We start from the raw sequence: 22,179 nt of genomic DNA, 5'->3' as shown, positions 1-22,179 counted from the left end.
CTCCTCCTCCTCTCTCCTGTCCTCTCCTCCTCCTCCTCTCCCTCTTCTCCTCTCCTCTCCTCCTCTCCCTCCTTTCTCCTCGTCTCCTCCTCTCCTGTCTCCCCTCCTCCTCCTCTCCTGTTCTCCTCCTCCTCTCTGTCTCTCCTCTCTTCTCCTGTTCTCCCTCTCCTCCTCCTCCTCCTCCTCCTTCTCCTCCTCCTCCTCTCCTCTCCTCCTGTCCTCCTCCTTCCTCCTCTCCTCCTCCTCCTGTCCTCCTCCTCTCCTCCTCCTCACCCCCTCCCTCCTCCTCCTCTCTCCTTCCCTTCCTCCTCTCCCCTCTCTGTTCTCTCTCTCCTGTTCTCCTCCTCTCTTCCTCTCTGTTCTCCTCCCCGTCCTCCTCCTCCTGTTTCCCTCCTCCTCCCTGTTCTCCTCCCTTCTCCTCCCCTCTCCCTTCTCTCTCCTCCTCCCCTCCCTCTCCCTCCTCTCTCTCCTCTTCTCCTCCTCCCTCCTTCTCCTCCTGTTCTCCTCCTCCTCTCCTGTTCTCCTCCTCTCCTCTCCTGTTCTCCTCTCCTCTCCTCCTCCTCCTCTCCTGTTCTCCTCCTTCTCTCCTCTCCTCCTCCTCCTTTCTCCTCCTCTTCTCTCCTCCTCTCCTGTTCTCCTCCTTCTCCTCTCTTCTTGTCCTCCTCTTCTCCTGTTCTCCTCTCATCCTCCTCCTCCCTGTTCCTTCCTTCCTGTTCCCTCCTCTCCTCTCTCCTGTTCCTCTCCCCTCCTCTCCCTGTTCTCCTCCCTCTCCTCTCCTTCTGTTCCCCTGTTCCTCCTCCTCTCCTCTTTCTCCTCTCCCTCTGCTCTCCTTCTCTCCTCCTCCTCTCTCCTGTCCTCTCCTCTTCTCCCTTTCTCCTCCTTCTCCTCCTCTTCTCTCTCTCATCTCCTCCTCTCTGTCTCCTCCTCTCTCCTCTCTCCTCCTCCTCTCTCCTGTCCTCTCCTGTTTCTCCTCCTCTCCCTCCTCTCTCCTGTCTCCTCCTCCTCTCCTGCCTCTCCCTCCTCCTCCTCTCCTGTTCTCCTGTCTCTCTCCTCCCTCTCCGTTCTCTCACTCCTCCTCTCTCCTCTCTCTCCTCCCTCCTCCTCTCCTTCCTCTCCTCTCCTTCTTCTCTCTCTTCCTCCTTCCTCCTGTTCTCCTCCTCCTCCTCTCCTCTTCTCCTCCTCCTCCTCCTGTTCTTTCTCCTCCTCCTCTCTGTTCTCCTCCTCCTTCTTCTCCTCCTCTCCTGTTCTCCTTCTTCTCCTCCTCTTCCTCCTCCTCTCCTGTTCTCTCCTCCCTCTCCTCTCCTCCTCTCCTCTCCTCTCTCTCCTCTCCTCCTCTCCTCTTCTCCTCCTCTTCTCCTCCTCCACCTCTCCTCTTCTCCTCCTCCCCTGTTCTCCTCTTCTCCTCCTCCCCTGTTCTCCTCCTCTTCTCCTGTTCTCCTCCTCCTGTTATCCTCCTCTTCTCCTCCTCCACCTCTCCTGTTCTCCTCCTTGTCCTCCTCCTCCTCTCCTCTCCTCCTCTCTCTCCTCCTCCTCTTCTCTCCTCCTGTTCTCCTCCTCCTCTGTCCTTCTCCTCCTCCCTCTCCTCCTCTCTCTTCTCTCCTCTCCTCCTCCTCCTTCTCCCCTCCTCCTCCTCCTGTTCTCCTCCTCCTCCCCTCCTGTTCTCTCCTCCTCTCCTTCTCCTGTCAGGTCCATCTCAGGTCACCTCTGGTCACGTTGGTGGAAGTGACGATGTACATTGGATTAACCAAATAAACCTGGACTCGCTTCATGGAAAATACGTCTGTTCACCCGAGAGTCAGAGCTGTCTGTTAAATCAATAAATCAATAAATCAATAAGTAATATTTTGTATTTATTTATTATGTTTTCGTCTCTTTTTTTGGCTGGTATGGTTTATTCTTTTTCTTTTCTTCTTTTTTTTTTTTTTTTACATTATTTTCTGTATTATTTATCATTATCATTCTGTTAATTGTTGAGTTGATACAAATGCAACAAAACTACAAAAACTACATCAACTACCACAACAGCTACAACTAAACTACAACAACAACAACAACAAAACTACAACAACTACTACAACTAAACTACCACTACTACAACAACAACAACTACTACAACTAAACTACAACAACTACCACAACAGCTACAACTAAACTACAACAACAAAACTACAACAACTACTACAACTAAACTACCACTACTACTACAACTACTACTACAACTAAACTACAACAACTACCACAACAGCTACAACTAAACTACATCTACTACAACTACAACACAGCTACAACTACAACAACTACTACTACTACAACTAAAACTACAACTACAACTGCTACAACAACTACTACAACAACCACAACTAAACTACAAAACTACAACACCAAAACTACAACAAATAATACAACTAAACTACAACAACTACCACAACAGCTACAACTAAACTACTACTACAACTACTACGACAAAACTACAACTACTACGACAAAACTACAACTACTACGACAAAACTACAACTACTACAACAAAACTACAACTACTACGACAAAACTACAACTACTACGACAAAACTACAACAACAAAACTACAACTAAACTATAACAAAAGCTACAACTAAACGACAACTACAACTAAACTACTACAACTAAACAACAACAGCTACAACTAAACCACAACTACTACAACTAAACTACTACAACTACAACTACTACACTACAAACACATGTATCTTCTGGTGTATGTATTTAGTTGCAGTAGTTCCAGAGCAGACAGGCAGGTGGCGCTGTGGAGCGACTGCCCTCTCACCACAGGGTGACCAGGTCCGGAAACAGAAGAGATCAGAAAGGACACAGACTCTGACCCAACAGGCTTTTCTACTTCTGAAACCTGCTCTGAACCGTCCACAGTGAAGATTAAACGTAACGATCAGAATTAATTAATCAGAAGTTGTGTAAATACGTTTTATAAAAGTACAAGGACCTGGAAAAATAAACAAGTCTGAACCACAAAAGCCGGACACGCCACCTTAAAAACAAACACGGTTCAATAGCTCAGCAAAAAAAACATTTCACAAAACACAAACTGCTGCGCAATTTTTTATTCTACTACTATATTCTTATTTTTTATTCTACTATATTCTTTTTTATTTTATTCTACTACATTATTATTTTTTATTCTACTATATTATTTTTTATTTTACTACTATATTATTATTTTTTATTCTACTATATTTTTTTTTTTTATTCTACTATTATTTTTTTATTCTACTATATAATTTTTTTTATTCTACTACATTATTTATTTTTTATTCTACTACATTATTATTTTATTCTACTATATTATTTTTTTTATTCTACTATATATTTTTTATTCTACTATTAATTTTTTTTTATTCTACTACATTATTTTTTATTTTATTCTACTATTATTATTTTTTATTTACTACTACTATTATTTTTTATTCTACTACTATTATTACTTTTTATTCTACTACTATTATTATTTTTTATTCTACTATTTTTTTATACTACTATATTTTTTTTTTTTATTCTTACTATATTTATTATTTTATTCTACAATTTTTTTAATTCTACTACATTATTTTTATTTTAGTCTACTATATTATTTTTTATGCTACATTATTATTTTTTATTCTACTACATTATTATTTTTTATTTTACTATTGTTTTTTTATTTTCTACTATATTATCTATATTATTTTTTTATTCTACTACTATTATTATTTTTAATTCTACTACTATTATTTTTTTATTCTACTATTTTTTATTCTACTATATATATATATATTTTTTATTTTTATTACTGTTATTATTTTTTTTATTCTACTACTATTATTTTTTATTCTACTATATTATTATTTTTTAATTCTACTACTAGAGAGAGACAGAGAAAGACAGAAAAAAGAAAAAAAGATGAAATAAGAGAAAGAGACAGACACAGAGAGGAAAGACAGAACACTGAACTCCTGCATTTTACTGTGTATATAATCAAAGTACTGCACTCTGAATAATTGGAATACTTCTTTTTAGATTTTATTATATTTTTACGAAAAGAACTACAGAGATTTGTTTATACCAAACCCGGTGGTGCTTCAGGTGTTTGTGTTTCTTTATCAGTGCCCGTTTGCTCAGGGCAAGGATCAGATTTAATTTGATTGTTTTATTGTTTTAGTGGAGTCACTGAGAAAAAACCCTCTTTAAATAAAACGTTCAGTGTTATTTTAATAGTTTATTTCATTGTAGAGATTCCAAAAATAATATTAACATTTCAACAAAACCGATCGTGATTTTTTTAGGATTAAATAGAAATGATGTTTACGGTCAACGGTGGAAATTAAATACAAAGGTAAAAGTAAAAGTGTTGTGCATTCAGCTTCTTTTTTTTTTTTTTTACCTTGTGGTGATGACTAGCAAGCACTTAAACGCACTTCCTGATTACTGGATGATAAGCCAGAACATTTGAACTTTTGAACTTTTGACTTCCTGTGTGGGCACATTTTTACTTGTACTTGTCCATTTGAGCTGCTAAATGTTGTTGTTTTGATGTACTTACTTTTTAATATTGCGTATTTATTATTGGTTTTATTTCTCTCTGGATCACTGGGCCTCGGGGAGCACATCTCGTTCTGTCATGTGTTTATCTCGCATTATAAAAAATGCTGGTGCTACGAGAATAAAGTCGTAACATTTCGACATTAAAGTCGTAATATTATGAGAATAAAGTTGAAGCCAGAAAAGTCGTAATTTTACGAGAATAAAGTCGAAGTTAAAATAAAGTCGTAATATTATGAGAATAAAGTTATAATATTACGAGAATGAAGTCGTAATAAAATCAAAGTCAAAGTGAAAAAAGCGGCAGAAGAAGAACCTTGTTTTTCAATATAAAACCAAAAATAAGAAAACGAACAACAGTTTTCTTCATTATTTGCGCCTCCGGACTGAACCAGGACTAAACCAGGACTAAACCAGGACTAAACGAGGTCCGGGACCAGACAAGGACTGAGACCAGGATTGAGACCGGGACCAGAGGAGGACTGAAAATGGTTTAGTCCTGGTTTAGTCCCGATTCAGTCCTGGTTCAGTCCCGGTTCAGTCCTGGTTCAGTCCTGGTTCAGTCCTGGTTCAGTCCCGGTTCAGTCTGTATGCGGCGCATTAGTCCCGCATCGCATTTAAAAGTCACGAAAACGCCATTTCCCATTTCCGTGACTTAAACCAGGACTAAACCGTTTTCAGTCCTGGCCCCGGCCTCAGTCCTGGTCTGGTCCCGGTCTCAATCCTGGTCTTTCTGGTTTGGTTCCGGACCTGATTTAGTCCTGATTCAGTCCTTGTTCGGTCGAATGAACGAATGATACACGGATTCTTCTCAATTTTTACAAAATTCTCCACTCGTTCAGACTTTCCGAGCGGCCGATATTCTCATAATATTATGACTTTATTTTGACTACGACTTTATTCTCATAAAATTACTACTTTATTCGTTTTGACTTTACGTAAAATTACGACTTTTTCTGGCTTCGACTTTATTCTCATAATATTATGACTTCAATTCGAAATTACGACTTTATTCTCGTAGCGCCAGCATATATATTTTTATCTGACCCTTATACTCGGTCGTAGGAGACAAATAATGAAGAAAATAGTTGTTTTTTCGTTTTGTTATTTTTGGTTTTATTTTGAAAAAAACGAATGATACACGGATTCTTCATCTTCCCGCTTTCTGATTGGTCCACAGGCTCTCTACAAGTGCAAATCAGTTTTGCCACATGCAAGTCGCAAAATGTGTCACAAAAGTCCAGGCGCGCAGATTTGAACCTGCCGGGACACATTTGAGAAGTTGCAGTGGCTGAATTGTGCTTGTATCTGTCATAACGGACGCAGATGTCACTCTGTTCATGCAAATATCAATCGACACATTTATTCACATTTTTCTCCCGTGTGTGTAAATATTTTCCACAAGTGAATTTCATTTTTTTTTCAGTCACTCAAGTGCTTTTTTTTTGTTCTCACATTCTCACAAATTTTACAAGTTTTACACTCTCTCATTCTGCAACATGTTTACCTTCATACCGCCAAACCCTAGATCACATACAAGTCGGGTTTACTTGGAAATGTGAACGACCTGGCACAAAAATTGGATTGTTTGAACGTAGATTTAGATGCAAACAGAGCTGCTTAAACAAATTCACTGCACTGGAGCGTCAGAGTTTGAGTTAAAAAAAGCTTCACTTCTCTACATTAAAGAGGAAGTAGCTGCACTTTCGGCTCCTCTACTTTTGTAACAGAATTAAAAAGTCTGTGTAGTTTTGTTACAGTTTGAAACTTGCCGAAATGAAAAAGGTTCATTTGTTTCACTTTCAGGAAACTAAATTCTGTATCAAAATCAAAACATTTGACACTTCAGTAGATTCACAATCTGCCCAAAACACTTGACACTTTTGACTCTAAAGCTGCACTGGTTTAATAAACGCATCAAGAATCTCGGACTTTCAGTCATCGCGCAATTCATACTGGGAAGGATTTTCCAAAAAAGTGAGCATCAAACCTCCATGTTTGTTTTCCCAGTGGGATGTGTGGATCTTTTCAAGTCTTTTGAACCATATCACTTTTGTTTCTGGTTCTGATATTGTCATATTTTAGTTTTGGGATTCGGGCATCGTAATCGTGTGGTTGTTGGATCCTAACAGCGGAAAACGGCTCGAGAAATTTGTTTGTGAACTTCATTAATGCAAAAGTGAATCAGATAAACCTCTGTTCAAACTGTTTCTCTTCCCAACGGAATTGAAAAATAGTGAAAGGTGAAGGTGATGGGCAGGATTGATCCACAGGAAGAACCAAAAAATAAACATTTGACTGCTTAAGAAATCACCTTGAGTTTGCAGAGAACATTTTGTATGTGGAGCGACAAGAAAGCAAAATCCTGTTTGTTAAGCGAGAGGAGCAGAAGACAAACAGACTGAGCTGCACTTTCTTGTTCTTGTGGTTTTACAGAAACATCACGTCTTGGTCTCTTTGCAGTGGAAGGTGTTTCTTGGTGAACAGTTGGAGCCTTTCACTTTGGTGTTGACTTTTTAAATTCGTAACTGAGGTTGAGCGAGGGATCGGGATTTTGCTTTGTTGTCGCTCCACATACAAAATGTTCTCTACAAACTCGACGATGGGCAGGATTGATCCACAGGAAGGAGCAAAAACGAAACCTTTGACTGCCTAAATCACAGGTGTCAAACATAAGGCCCGGGGGCCAGATCCGGCCCTCCAAGACCTTTAATCTGGCCCTCAGATGACTTTCTATTTTAGTAGAAAGTCAGCTGAGGGCCAGATTAAAGGTGTTGTAATTATATTTTCTATTAAAATCTTGTTAATTTTCTGTGGTGTTTATCACAGCAGCGTCTCCAGCGTCTCTGTACGTGGCCCCTCCCACCAGAGCAGCACAAATGAAGACTTGTCTCTTTCCAAACGCTCTTAAAGGACGATCGTTTTGACTGTTGACCGTGACACCCTCATCAGAAAAATGTCCAACATGAGAAAAGTGGAGCCGAGTGCAGGATTTGACTTATTTCTGTTTACATACAAGTTCATGTTAAAACATTGTGTTGAAATTGTATTTTTCTTAAAGTTTCAGGTTGTTCATAATATTATAATATTTTGTAAAAGAAAGAGTTCATCAAATAAAACAGATTTCTGTAATAGATTTGTGTTTCTCTGCACAAATATTAGAACTTATTGTTATTTTTGGGGTTTATATGACATGAATTTTCTGATCCGGCCCCTTTGGGATCAAAGTAGGTTGGATATGGCCCCCGGACCAAAATGAGTTTGACACTCCTGGCCTAAATCATCCCTTCACCTTTCCCTTCCTAACAGAATTGAAAAATAGTGAAACAGTTTGAACGGAGGTTTGCAGTCACAGATTATCGACCGATAATATCAGCCAACCGATATCAGTTGGGCCCTAGTACAGTTGTAGGGAGTATTATCTGTTACATAACTGATTCACCCTCGCTGTGTGAAGGAGAGGTTTCACACGTCTTTCCTTCCTGCTGCCGTCAGACTGTACAACAAACACTGTTAACACTGAACATGTGCCATTCAATTATATCCATGTGCAATTATTTTTAAGTCTGTTTCTTTATTATTTTTAAGCTATTATTTATTATCTGTTTTAATGCATGTTACCTTTTCCTGCAGTTCTGAAATTGCGCGTTGCAACCCTTGAATTTCCCCACTGTGGCACTAATAAAAGCATATCTTATCTTATCTTATAAGGGTGAGTTGTACAGCCGAAACATGTCAACAAGGTAAACACACTTTACTGTACCGTCTTTAAAAAGAACCCAAGAAGTTAAAGTATGTAAGAAGACAAAATGAACATCTTTGACTTAGGCCTGTTCTGCCCAAAGCCCAACAGCGTCTCCCACCGGCAGCATGTTCCTACTACATCTCCCACCCCCAGTGTTACAAAGCACCACGTTTATAAAGCCTGAGATGACCAGAAGACATATTTCAAAGTGAGAAGGTGACGACTCCTGCTGAGGTGTGGCCACATGTGCTTGATCTGACTTGCCTCCACATTCACCTGCGTTTGTCACTTCCTGACAGGATTAACAAGCAAAAGAGAACAGAAGCATTTACATTGACGTGTCTTTCTTTTTTTTTTTTTTTCTTATTTATAATTTGTCAAGTTTGAGGGATTGGATACCCAGCACATCCACAACAAGACAGACTTAACTAAATATAAAACTAACACGCATACAAAAAAATTATAATAATTAAAAAATATATATATATACATATAATAATAATACAAATAAATAATAATAATAATAAATAAATAAATAAATAAATAATATAATAATAATAAATAAAAATAAATTAATTAAATTAATAAATGTTGTTGTTTTTTTTTTTATAAAAAATAGGGGTCTTTCTAACAAGCCAAATGGATTTTAGTTACAAGACCAAATGTGTTTCTAAAAGATAAACTAATCACTATTTTAAATGTAATCAAGCATAATCAATATTTTCCTGTGGGGGTCTGATCTCAGGTAGAAATCACATTCATTTACAGAAAGACAGAATGAGAGAAGTCTTTCCATAATCTAAATTTCTATCACAGCCTAAATCTTGCTGATAGGGGCCGATATTTCACGTGGGCATGAGTAATTTGTCTGTGTGTGTGTTCGTACTGTCCCTGAACACACCACAGAGTTGTTTACAACCTCAGACACAGATCCAAACACTGAGATTATTTTCTTTTTATGGACAATCAGTTTGAGTCTGGATTAAAAGGACATTTATTAGTGCAGACTTGTGATGTGAGAGGAGCTTGTGTGAGGCTGAGAGCTGGAAATGTGGCGATTTTGAAGATAATTTTGGTTATTTCACATTGGTTAGCGATTAGCTGCTGTAGCTACTACAACAACTACAACAACTACTACTACAACTGTACAGTGACTATATTGGCCGTATATTTGTTACTGGACCTGCATTGATATGTAAATAAGCTGTGAATAGAGGTGTGAACGATCGACATTTACACATATAATTAATTACTGCGGTGCACATTTACAGACAAAGGCTGATAGCGGTAGTTTACTTACTTTACTAGCTGCTAGAACATGATGCAAAAATGTCATTAGGCCGACCTACTGTCTGTAAATATGACGTAAAGACGCAGAATAACAATAAATGTTGCCTAAATAAACCAGATTTAAAATCCACTAGAGCCAAACCTAAATTTTTTAAACAATTCAAGATTTACAGTGAATTTTTATGTCACTAAATATATCGACGATTATATCTTTGCTATCGGCAGCTCCAACTCCCATTTTATCTGTATCATATCTGTCGGGCCCTAATCTGTACAACAACTCACACTTATGTAACACAAAACTCTGTGTCCTGTCAATCATCATATCGTTGGACAAAGCAGAGTCACCCGTGTGTGTGTGTGTGTGTGTGTGTGTGTGTGTGTGTGTGTGTGTGTGTGTGTGCGTCGTACCGGTGTATTCTCCGAGGATGAGGCGCGACATGATGACGGTGAAGATGGGGGCGGAGCTTTTCACGGTCTCGGCGAATGAGACGGCGACGTTCTTCAGACTGACGAGTCCCAGGACCACGGTCACGAACCTGCAAGTACACAACACAACACACACTGACTACAAAATACACACAACACACACTGACTACAAAATACACAACACAACACACACTGACTACAAAATACACACAACACACACTGACAAAATACACACAACACACACTACAACACACACACAACACACACTGACTACAAAATACACACAACACACACTGACTACAAAATACACAACACAACACACACTGACTACAAAATACACAACACAACACACACTGACTACAAAATACACAACACAACACACACTGACTACAAAATACACAACACAACACACACTGACTACAAAATACACAAACACAACACACACTGACTACAAAATACACAACACAACACACACTGACTACAAAATACACAAACACAACACACTGACTACAAAATACACAACACACAACACACACTGACTACAAAATACACAACACACACTGACTACAAAATACACAACACACACTGACTACAAAATACACACAACACACACTGACTACAAAATACACACCACAACACACACTGACTACAAATACAACACAACACACACTGACTACAAAATACACACAACACACACTAACTACAAAATACACACAACACACACTGACTACAAAATACACAACACAACACACACTAACTACAAAATACACAACACAACACACACTGACTACAAAATACACAACACAAACACACACTGACTACAAAATACACAACACACACTGACTACAAAATACACAACACAACACACACTGACTACAACATAACACAACACAACACACACTAGCTACAACATACACAACACACACTGACTACAAAATACACAACACACACTGACTACAAAATACACAACACAACACACACTGACTACAAAATACACAACACACACTGACTACAAAATACACAACACACACTGACTACAAAATACACAACACACACTGACTACAAATACACAACACACACTGACTACAAAATACACAATACACACACACACACACACTAACTACAAAATACACAACACACACACACACAAAATACACAACACACACTAACACAAAAACACACAACACACACTACACACAACACACACACACTACACAACACACACACAACACACACACACTAACTACAACGTACACACAACACACACTAACTACAACATACACACAACACACACACACTAACTACAACATACACACAACACACACTAACTACAACGTACATAAAACACACAACACAAAACACACTAACTCCAAAGTACACAAAACACACAAAACACACCAAGTCCGAAGTACACAAAACACACCACACTAACTCCAAAGTACACACAACACAAAACACACATAACACACACTAACGGCAAAGTACCCACAACACACATTCTAGTTTGTTTCATTCACACGTTTGAGTAACACTTCATGTTTAGTCTGTCTACATCCACACAGATTAAGATGCTCCGTTCCACCTCGTGATGTCATGAAGTGGTAGTTTTCAGGTGAACAGTTCCTTTCACTTTTACCTCGGTGGAGTTTGGTGATTCCAGAACTGAAATGATTCAAATGATTCAAGTGGAGGTGTGTGGAGTTTAAAAACAGAGTGGAGCACCGTGTGACATCACAAGGTGGAACAGAGCGCGTGAGACAGGAGGAGGGTCTGACCTCATGAGGCCGACGAAGAGCATGATCATGATGAAGTTGGAGGGATACTCCGAGCGAGACTTGTGCTGGTACAGACAGCACGGCACGCACATCTTCAGAGAACCAATCACAGTCGTGGACAACATCTGCACCGCGCCTGGACACACAGAGACACATGTGAGGACAAAAGACACAGACACACGTGAGGACACAACACAGAGACACACGTGAGGACACAACACAGAGACACACGTGAGGACACAACACAGAGACACACGTGAGGATGCGATACAGAGACACACGTGAGGACGCAACACAGAGACACATGTGAGGACACAACACTGAGACACATGTGAGGACACAAGACACAGACACACGTGAGGACACAACACAGAGACACACGTGAGGACACAACACAGAGACACACGTGAGGACACAACACAGAGACACACGTGAGGACACAACGCAGAGACACACGCGAGGACGCAACGCAGAGACACACGCGAGGACGCAACGCAGAGACACACGCGAGGACGCAACGCAGAGACACACGTGAGGACGCAACACAGAGACACACGTGAGGACGCAACACAGAGACAGAGACATGAGGACACAACACAGAGACACATGTGAGGACACAACACAGAGACATGAGAACACAACACACAGACACACGTGAGGACACAACACAGAGACACATGTGAGGACACAACACAGACACATGTGAGACACAAACACAGACACACGTGAGGACACAACACAGAGACACACGTGAGGACACACACACACAGAGACACATGAGGACGCAACGCAGAGACACACAGACGCAACGCAGAGACACGTGAGCAACACAGAGACACACGTGAGGACGCAACACAGAGACAGAGACATGAGGACACAACACAGAGACACATGTGAGGACACAACACAGAGACATGAGAACACAACACACAGACACACGTGAGGACACAACACAGAGACACACGTGAGGACACAACACAGAGACACATGTGAGGACAACACACAGACACATGTGAGGACACAACACAGAGACACATGTGAGGACAGAGATGTCAGGACAGAGACATGTGGAGGACACCGAGGGTTTAGGGCACAGGGTGGGGCCATGGACACAGAGGACGAGGAGACACAGAGGACGAGGACAGTGGACTGACCCAGCATGCTGGGCTCCCCTCCAGCAGGGACAGGATGTACTTGTTGAGGAAGAGTGTGCAGAAGCTGAAGAAATACCACAGGCCCATGTAGGCCATGGAGCGGCTGTTCCACACACCCGACTCGGCCTCGATCACCGTGGTCTCCGTCACCGTGATCTTCAGCACCTGCTCCCCCGACAGGCTCTCGCTGCGCGCCAACACCACGCGGTCCGGGGCCCGTCCCAGACGGGACATCAGTCGCCACAGCGGGTGTTTGGACATGGACCGGCCCCCCGTCATCGCCACACGGGCCCCGGGGCCACAGGGAGGAGCAGGCGTCACACACGGGTTTGACCAGAGGAACCTTCAGGCCATCACAGCCCTCAGCACGAGGAGAGCACCCGGGGCACCTGCCAGCACCTGCCAGCACCTGCTGACACCTGCCAAGAGAAAAACAGCTGTGTGTGTGTGGCCCTGCCTCAGTCTGTTACAGTGACGACAACAGAGTTTGCAAACACACCGGATACACGCGCACACGCACGCACATGCACGCACACATACACACGTACAGGGAGTCTACACGCGCGCACACGCGCGCACCGGGAGTCTGCAGGCTGCACACGAGCTGCAGAAGTGAGGCGCGTACCCGTGTCCAGGCCCGGTGTGTCCCGCGGAGCAGAGTCGGGCCGCGGCGGGAGGTCCACCTGGACTCAGGTGCGCGGTCCGGTCAGTCTGGCAGATCCGGTCTCAGGTCTCAGGTCTCAGGTCGGATCAGGACTCGGGAGGAAGTGGGACAAAGGACGTGTAGCGGCTGTGATCTGCGCGGAGCGGGAGCGGGAGCAGAACGCACCGGGCTCAGCGACACGACCTGCGGCTCACGGCTCGCGGCTCACGGTCCACGCGCTCCGGGCGGCTCCGGTTCTGGCGCGTAACGGTGAGACGTGGCTGCGTCCATCAGTGAAAAGTCAAGTCACAAACACTGAGCGGAAACACGCCTCTGCGAACCGGAAGTCTCCATCTCAATCCAAAACAAAGGCTCAGGTCACGTGACGGGGCGGAAGAGAAGTCACGTGACTCACTGAGGCTCTTCATCTTCTGTACTATAACAACTACTACTACTGCTACTACTACTACTACTACTACTACTACTACTACTACTACTACTACTACTACTACTACTACTACTACTACTACTACTACTACTACTACAACTACTACTGCTACTACTACTATTACAACTACAACTACTACTACTACTACTACTACTACTACTACTACTACTACTACTACTACTACTAACAACTACTGACTACTACTACTACTACTACTACTAACTACTACTACTACTACTATTACTACTACTACTACTACTACTACTACTACTGACTACTACTACTGCTACTACTACTACTACTACTACTACTGCTACTACTACTACTACTACTACTGCTACAACTACTGCTACTACTGCTACTACTACTGATAATACTACTGCCTCCATTACCACTGCTACTTATACTATTACTACTGCTGCTACTAATACTACCACTACTACTACTTCCATTTAAAAAGTCATATTAAATCTTCTTGTACTCGTTTTAAATCCCACTTAAATACTTTCTTTTTTTTTGGCTTTTCCTCAGTTCGAGTTTTGTTCCACTGTGTTTTTAAAGAGCTTGAGAAATAAAACTGAGCTGAGTTGGAAAATCTAAAATAAAACTATAAAATGAAATAAAAAGTGTAATCGTGTGAAAAAATACCAAATGAGTTTATTTGAGCAGTGACATGTTGTAAACAGGTTCAGAAACATTCGACAAATACAAAGAAAATCCACATTTATCTCAGAGGAATGTTTTTTCCAGTATCTTGGTCCTTTTCTTCTAAAAAATACAAAACACATTTCTCCATTTTTAAACATCAACATCACAGAATTATTATTTTAAAGCAACATTCAGAAAAAAAAAGCAGAATTAAATCATGTTAAAGTTAAAGGTGCATCGCGTAACTTTTCTTTTCTTCTGCTCGTTTCCATGGAGACGTCATTTCTCTGCTTAGAATGTTCCGCAGTGTGACATTAAACATCTCCAACTTTACATTTATTCAAAAATTTGCTCAAAAAGACCCACGCCGCTCCACAGATCTGACCTGTAACTCGGTCTGCTTTGGTTTCCGTGGCGACTGAACAATTTAAAACCACACTCTGAAACATTCCCGACAAAGCGATGCCATCTCCATGGAGATAAATCGCTTGAAAAGTTACACAATGTGTAACTTTAAACTTAAACTTTAAATGTACAGAATTTGGTTTTTACGTTTAGAAAGAATCAACGACTTCCCCGTTTCGCAAAAATAAATCGGAATTTCCAGAAAAATATTCCGTAGTGTTGCTTTAGTGACGAAGAGACAGCGAAGTTTGTTGCGCAATAATTTAATGGTTTTAATTTAGTAAAAGGTATAAAATCTAACAAAGCGTACGGAGCTTAAAGGAGACACGGTGGTCAGGGTTAGTGTGTGTGCGCCCTCTGCTGGTGACAGTGGGAAGTGACCCATAAAAAAAAAAAAAGATTAAAATACACATAAAAAAAAAATAAAATAATGCTAATTCTGTGGAAGACAGGCAGTAAAAGTGCATATGACTATTTTTAATTTAAGTTATTTTTCATTTTAGTCTGATATTACAGAAAACTGACCCATGTGAGCTTTAAATGACGTTATAATGTTATTATCTCTTCAAAAACAAACCTGGACAGTGTTGGGAAGTTTACTTTTAAAATGTAATCCCCTACAGATTACAGATTACATGCACCAAAATGTAGTTTGTAACGTAATCCATTAAATTACTAAAAGTGAGTAATGTAATCTGAAACTTTGGATTACTTGATTTGCTGTAGAGAAACAAAGACGAGGAAATCTTCACATGAGATGTTTTGTCTGATAAAAGAAAATAAAAAGCCCAGACTTTATTTAAACAAATTAAAAATATTATTGATAGAAGAAGAAACACGTCCACACAGCAGGATTTAGTCCTGTTAAATTCTGTTTAAGACATAGTTTAGACCTGGTTTAGACCTGGTTTAGAAGTTTAGACTAGTTTAGACCTGGTTTAGATCTAGTTTAGACCTGGTTTAGACTTTAGACTGGTTTAGATCTAGTTTAGACTAGTTTAGACCTGGTTTAGACCTGGTTTGGATCTAGTTTAGACCTGGTTTAGACCTGTTTAGACCTGGTTTAGACCTGGGTTTAGACCTGGTTTACCGTTTAGACTAGTTTAGACCTGGTTTTTAGACCTGGTTTGGTTTAGTCCTGGTTTAGACCTGGTTTTTAGACCTAGTTTAGTCCTGGTTTAGAAAACCTGGTTTAGACCTAGTTAAGTGTTTAGTTTAGACCTAGTTTAGTCCTGGTTTACCTGGTTTAGACCTGGTTTAAACTGGTTTAGGTTTAGACCTGTTTTAGACTAGTTTTAGAACTGGTTTAGATCTAGTTTAGACCTGGTTTAACCTGGTTTAGACCTGGTTTATTGACTGTTTAGTGGTTTAGACCTGGTTTAGACCTGGTTTAGTTAGACCTAGACTAGTTTAGACCTGGTTTAGACCTGGACTAGTCTGGTTTAGCTGGTTTAGACCTAGACAGGTTTAGATCTGTTTAGACCCTGTTAGAGTTTACCTGGTTTAGACCTGGTTTTAGACCTGGTTTAGACCTGGTTTAGACTGTTTAGACCTGGTTTAGACCTGGTTAGTCTGGTTTACCTGGTTTAGACCTGGTTTTAGACCTGGTTTAGTCCTGGTTTAGTCCTGGTTTACCTGGTTTTAGACCTAGTTTAGGTTTAGTTAGACCTAGTTTACCTGGTTTAGATCTGTTTAGACCTGGTTTAGACCTGGTTTAGACCTGGTTTAGACCTGGTTTAGACCTGGTTTAGACCTGTTAGTTTACCTGGTTTAGACCTGGTTTGATCTGTTTAGACCTGGTTTAGACCTGGTTTAGTCCTGGTTTAGTCCTGGTTTAGACCTGGTTTAGACCTAGTTTAGACCTGGTTTAGACCTAGTTTAGTCCTGGTTTAGATCTGGTTTAGACCTGGTTTAGACCTAGTTTAGTCCTGGTTTAGATCTGGTTTAGACCTAGTTTAGTCCTGGTTTAGACCTGAGTTTAGACCTAGTTTAGTCCTGGTTTAGACCTGGTTTAGACCTAGTTTAGTCCTGGTTTAGACCTGGTTTAGACCTAGTTTAGTCCTGGTTTAGACCTGGTTTAGACCTGGTTTAGTGTCCGACAATGAGTGAAATTACCAGAAAAAAAAAAAAAAATTAAAAAAGGGATTTAGCCCAAAATGTGAAAACAGGAAAATCCCTCTGTGTAATCCATTTATTTCAACAAAGTAACTGTAATCCAATTCCCACTGACTGAAACAGTAACTGTAACTGAATACAGTTACTCATCATTTGTACTCTGATTACTTAACTCTGGTACATGTAATCTGTTACTCCCCAACACTGAACCTGGACTTGGTTTTTTTTCATTCACGTTTTATTAACTCTATATTATTCGTCCGTCTGCATCTCCAGACGTCAAACTGCTCTGCTGCACCTTGTGATGTCACGCGGGGGTAGTTTTTCCAAGTTAAAACCTTTCATTTTTCACTTTTAGTTCACTAGAAATCGACAATTCCAGACCTGAAATGAACCAAATAATTCCAGTGAAGGTGTGTGGAGTTTAAAAACACAGCTCCAACCAAGAAATAAATTTATAAACCAACAAACTTGCAAAAACTGAACCAAAAACCTAAATATTATAACGTTAAAAGCTCTGTGCGTGTTTCTTTAGTCCGGAGCCAGTACAGATTTATTGTCTAAACAGCTCACGGGGTTAAAATAAGTCTGCTGTGTGCCTTCTGGAAGTGCACTGTTAGCATACTAGTGGTTTTGAGCCTTACTGTTAAAGCACAACCGTATTTTTTGGACTATAAGTGGCACTTTTTTTCATGGTTTTGAGTGTTTTCTGCGACTTATACTCCCGTTTTGAGTTATATATTTAAATGTTCACACTGGTGTCCACAAGAGGGCGCTGTGGGCTCGTGTGTGAGTTTCTGCTGCTCCTGTTCCTCCTGTGCCACTGTCACTTGTCATATCCTGCAGATTACAAACTGCAAGTCGTGAAATCTGCAGCTGAGAACGGAAATCGAGCAGCAGAAAGAAAGTTTGGAGTGAGAGAGAAACTTGTGACACTGGAAGGATGCACCATGAAACTTTCCTGGAGTCACTGGATGGACAAAGCCTGGACGTCAGTGACACCGAAACCATCCTGTCGGGTTCAGAAAGACCCGAATAATTCTAACTGGAACTGATGCTGAGTAGGGATGTGCAAAAATATCAAAGTATCGGTATATTGTATCATTGAATGTGATGATAAAGTATCGGTATCGTGGGCTGCTGTATCGATATATCACCAAGAGTATTTTTTTGGTTTGTTACAGCGCGACAATTTTGTTTCTTGTTCAGTGGAAGAAAACTTGCTTAAAGGTTGTATAGAGGATTTTTTTAAGGGAAGAGAAATACAGCGACAGTCCTTGTGCGCGTTCAGAATTACTGTTGAAGTTTCCTGTCTAGAAGTAATTCAGCGACCGACGCGTCAGTTTTTAGACCCTTCGTCTGCTTCGGTCGCGCCATCGCTGGATGGACGAGATCTCCAAGAATCACCTCAGTTTGGCTTTGCTACTTTTCCACTTCTCTTCTTCTTTCAGCGAACTTTTTCTTCTTTTGCGGCGAACCGGTCGTGGATTCTCGTCCGCCGTCGCGACAAACTTTGTGCGAAATGCGAGGAAGCGACAGTTCGAAAAAGCCTCTAAGAACCGCTGCGTAAACCACGTAATCCCCGCACTCCGACGAGTCAGTTATACTAGGGAGTTTGATTGACAACCTAACAGCCAATAGAAAATGAGGGAGCCTCGTTTTCTATTGGCTGATGTTTATCTGGCCTCAACACGTCCACAGTTGATAGATTTTCGTTCTTTTTTTTTTTTTTTTGGTCATCATAATTACAAAGCTGCTGCGTCTCTGTAATGGTATTTTAATCTTTCACTGACAGTTTGAAACAAAAACAAAAATCCTCCATACAACCTTTAAGCGACACATTTGACATTTTCACTGTTTTGATGAGTAAAATGTCCATCCATCCATGTTCTTCCGCTTATCTGGGGTCGGGTCGCGGGGGCATCAGTCTAAGCAGGGACTCCCAGACTTCCCTCACCCCAGACACTTCCTCCAGCTCCTCCGGGGGGGACCCTGAGGTGTTCCCAGGCCAGTCCACAGACATAGTCCCTCGAGCGTGTCCTGGGTCTTCCCACCTCAACTGGCTCCTCTCGACGTGGAGGAGCAGCGGCTCTACTCCGAGCTCCTCCCGTGTGACTGAGCTCCTCACTCTATCTCTAAAGGTGAGTAAAATGTTTGTGTTTCATATGAACTTTGCACAAGAAGAAGTGGTTTAACAAAGACTTTTAGTGTCACAGCCATGATTTAGACTTTATTTTTTTATTAAACCGTATTGAGTCGATTTGAAATATATCGTATCAAACTGAAAGTGCGCTGTATCAAGGTATGCATCGTATCAGCAACTTCTTAATGATACTCAGCCCTAATGCTGAAGAGGAAGTGGCGCTCCGTTTACCTCCCGAGGTCGCAGAGTTTCTCAGATTTAGTTGGATTGGTTTGGATTTAGTGATTTGGAGTGAGATGGAGAGTTTGGTTAAACTTGTTCTGTTGTTTATGTTATAAGTTTATTTGAAGAACTGTTCATATGTGACGTGAACAGTCTGTTGTTCTCTCTTCTGTTGTTTTTACTACAGCTTGACTTTAAACAGAAAATGTCGGTTCTGGTCTCTGATTTTATAAAAGAAATTTTCCCCCAAAAAGTGCAACTTATATGTTTTTTTTTTCTTCTTCATTACACATTTTTTGGTTGGTGCGACTTATTCTCCGGAGCGACTTATAGTCCGAAAAATACGGTATGTTTTTAGTAAAATTTTCAGTCTCTAGTTTAGTCATTTGCACTTTAAGCCTTGAAATAACAAAAAAATTATAGACACGAAGCATTTAAAGAAGATCGACGCATATTTACTTCAAGTCGACTCCAAATCTAAGCGTAACTACAACTCATGATCAAACCTGCTGTAAACACGGAGTCACCCCGACCTGTCTCCTTTAAGCCCCGGCCCGGCGGAGGAGGACGAGGACGAGGAGAACGAGGAGGAGGAGCCTGGATGTGGGCGGCTCTGGTGGGACTGTGATTCCAGCTCACAGGGCAGTGGGGCGGCGGGTGAAACCTGCTGAAGATAAGGCACTTTCACAACAGTTTAGCAGCAGCAGAAGAAGAACGGACTCTGCCTTTGGTCGCTGAGATCGTCTGTCAACACAGAGCAAAGTGCAAGACAAACCCTGATACGAGGAGGAGGAGGAGGAAAATCCAGAGCGCTAAATATACAGACAATCGGAAAAGTTTAAAGGGGCGATATTACGCAAAAGTGAGATTTAAGTCGAGTTAGAACGTCGTTTCCTCGTCAAAAACAGACCTGGACTTGTGTTTTGTTTGATTCACATGTTTAAGTAACTGTTTTTTATTAGTCTGTCTACATTTCCAAAGCTCAAAATGCTCTGTTTGACCTTGTGATGTCATGAAGTGGTAGTTTTAAGGTTAACAACTAAAGACTTTTTTTTCCCACAACAGCCGAAAAAGTCCCACTGTAGATTTGCAGAACGTCCGGTTAAAGGTTTTCTGTGGCAAAATGCGTGTGTAAATGTCTGGCGTATTTTCCACCAAATCTTAAACCAACAAGGTCCAGAAAAGATAAACAATCTTCATGAAGAATTTATTTTATTTATTTATCCACAACTATCAAGGGAAGAAAGACGAAAGCTTAAAGGAGAAAGAACGACGACGACGCTGAGCAAAACGAACGTTATGATCATGAATAAAACAGAAGGAACTTGTTCACTCGGACTGATTCTAGAATGAAAATTTAAAATCGATTTCATGATGTCGATATTAACACAGATAAATAGATTTGTACAGTTCAAATGCGAGACATCTCTAGGACCATGACATTAGTTTTGTTCAGTGTGTCACTAAAGCGTCGTCGTCGTTTCCTTTAAGTTTTGGTCTTTCTTCTCTTGATAGTTGTGGATAAATTCTTCACGTTAGAATGTTTTATCCTTTGTGGAGTTTGTTGGTTGTAGATTTGGTGATGGGGCAGATTTATGAAGCTGCTGGAGAATACGACACACATTTACACACACATTTACACACAGAAAACCATTAACCGGAAGTTCCAAAAGTAAACCAACAGCGGGACACTTCCGAAAAAAAAAGTCTATACTCTAGAAAAAAATCATGAAGTTGTTGCTTCTATTTCTTGATGTTTTTGTTCAGCTGCTTCATCCCCCCCCCCTCAGCACAGGAAACACGTGGTTATTACGGTGACAGTAAAAGGTTTTGTTAAAGAAGGTTATTTCATGTAATAAAGTATAAAAGAATGAGAACTGCGCACATCAGTCACTTGAGACGGTGCGTCGGAGGAGAGGGGAGCGGCCGAGGAACATCGAGAAAAATCCCGCACACTGTTTTACTTGCAAATTGTGAGATTTATTACGAAAACTTGACCCAGTTTGTCCTAATAAATCTCAAAATTTGCAAGTACGACAGTGTGCGTGATTTTTCTCTATGTAATAAAGTGTAACATGTTTTTTGTTTTTTTACATATTTTGTCTCTATTCAATTTAGTTTTGCAATTTTTATTTATTTAATCTATGTGACTAACTACATCTATCTTATGTTAAAAGTACCTGCTGTGTTTTTATTTAATGTTTATGTGCGTTTTAAATTTTTTCAATCAATAAAAATAATTTAATAATCATAATAACGAGATTAAGTATAACGGGTCTTGTCCCGGTGCAGGTATCTTGTAAACGCAGTTCTGTTCAGGGTCAGAATGAGGCCGCCGTGTGCTGTGTTTGTATTAGAAATCATGAAACAGGAAGTGCTCTGTTTGCAGGCTAGTTGTTAGCAGTGACCTGACAGCAAGACTGAATAAAACCTCTGAAAAAAAGAACTTAAAGTGGTCGTTTTAAGGTACAAACAGCTATTTCAGCCTCACTTTAACTGCTTTACTCGATAATACTATGGAAAAAACGCTTAAGTTGTTGCTTTTATTTTTTTATGTTTTCATTTTTGTACGGTTTAGATTGTCAGTAAAAAG

At 40.6% G+C, this 22,179-nt stretch overlaps 1 protein-coding gene and 1 long non-coding RNA gene across 2 annotated transcripts in view; both read right to left on the bottom strand.

The window, feature by feature from the left end:
- The window catches only part of LOC110166466 (solute carrier family 35 member E2B), a 24,525-nt gene extending 10,573 nt beyond the window's left edge, over positions 1 to 13,952 (bottom strand). Inside the window, 5 exon segments of the mRNA XM_055165611.1 lie at positions 9,868 to 10,143; positions 11,809 to 11,944; positions 12,963 to 12,986; positions 12,989 to 13,381; positions 13,588 to 13,952. Of these exon segments, the coding sequence (XP_055021586.1) occupies positions 9,868 to 10,143; positions 11,809 to 11,944; positions 12,963 to 12,986; positions 12,989 to 13,241 (689 nt within the window). The 5' untranslated portion in view covers positions 13,242 to 13,381; positions 13,588 to 13,952.
- Positions 13,953 to 14,690: 738 nt separating this feature from the next.
- Positions 14,691 to 16,157, bottom strand: LOC129412318 (uncharacterized). The gene is made up of 2 exons (XR_008633657.1): positions 16,122 to 16,157; positions 14,691 to 16,010 (listed from the first exon to the last, which is right to left on the bottom strand). It is a non-coding gene; the product is annotated as an uncharacterized LOC129412318 (long non-coding RNA).
- Between the last annotated feature and the right edge of the window lie 6,022 nt (positions 16,158 to 22,179).

Source organism: Boleophthalmus pectinirostris, unplaced genomic scaffold (genome assembly GCF_026225935.1).
Source record: "Boleophthalmus pectinirostris isolate CB_2022bp ecotype Guang Dong unplaced genomic scaffold, ASM2622593v1 HiC_scaffold_8, whole genome shotgun sequence".
In the NCBI taxonomy this organism is placed as follows: Eukaryota; Metazoa; Chordata; class Actinopteri; order Gobiiformes; family Gobiidae; genus Boleophthalmus; species Boleophthalmus pectinirostris.
This window is presented reverse-complemented; position numbering and strand designations above follow the sequence as displayed.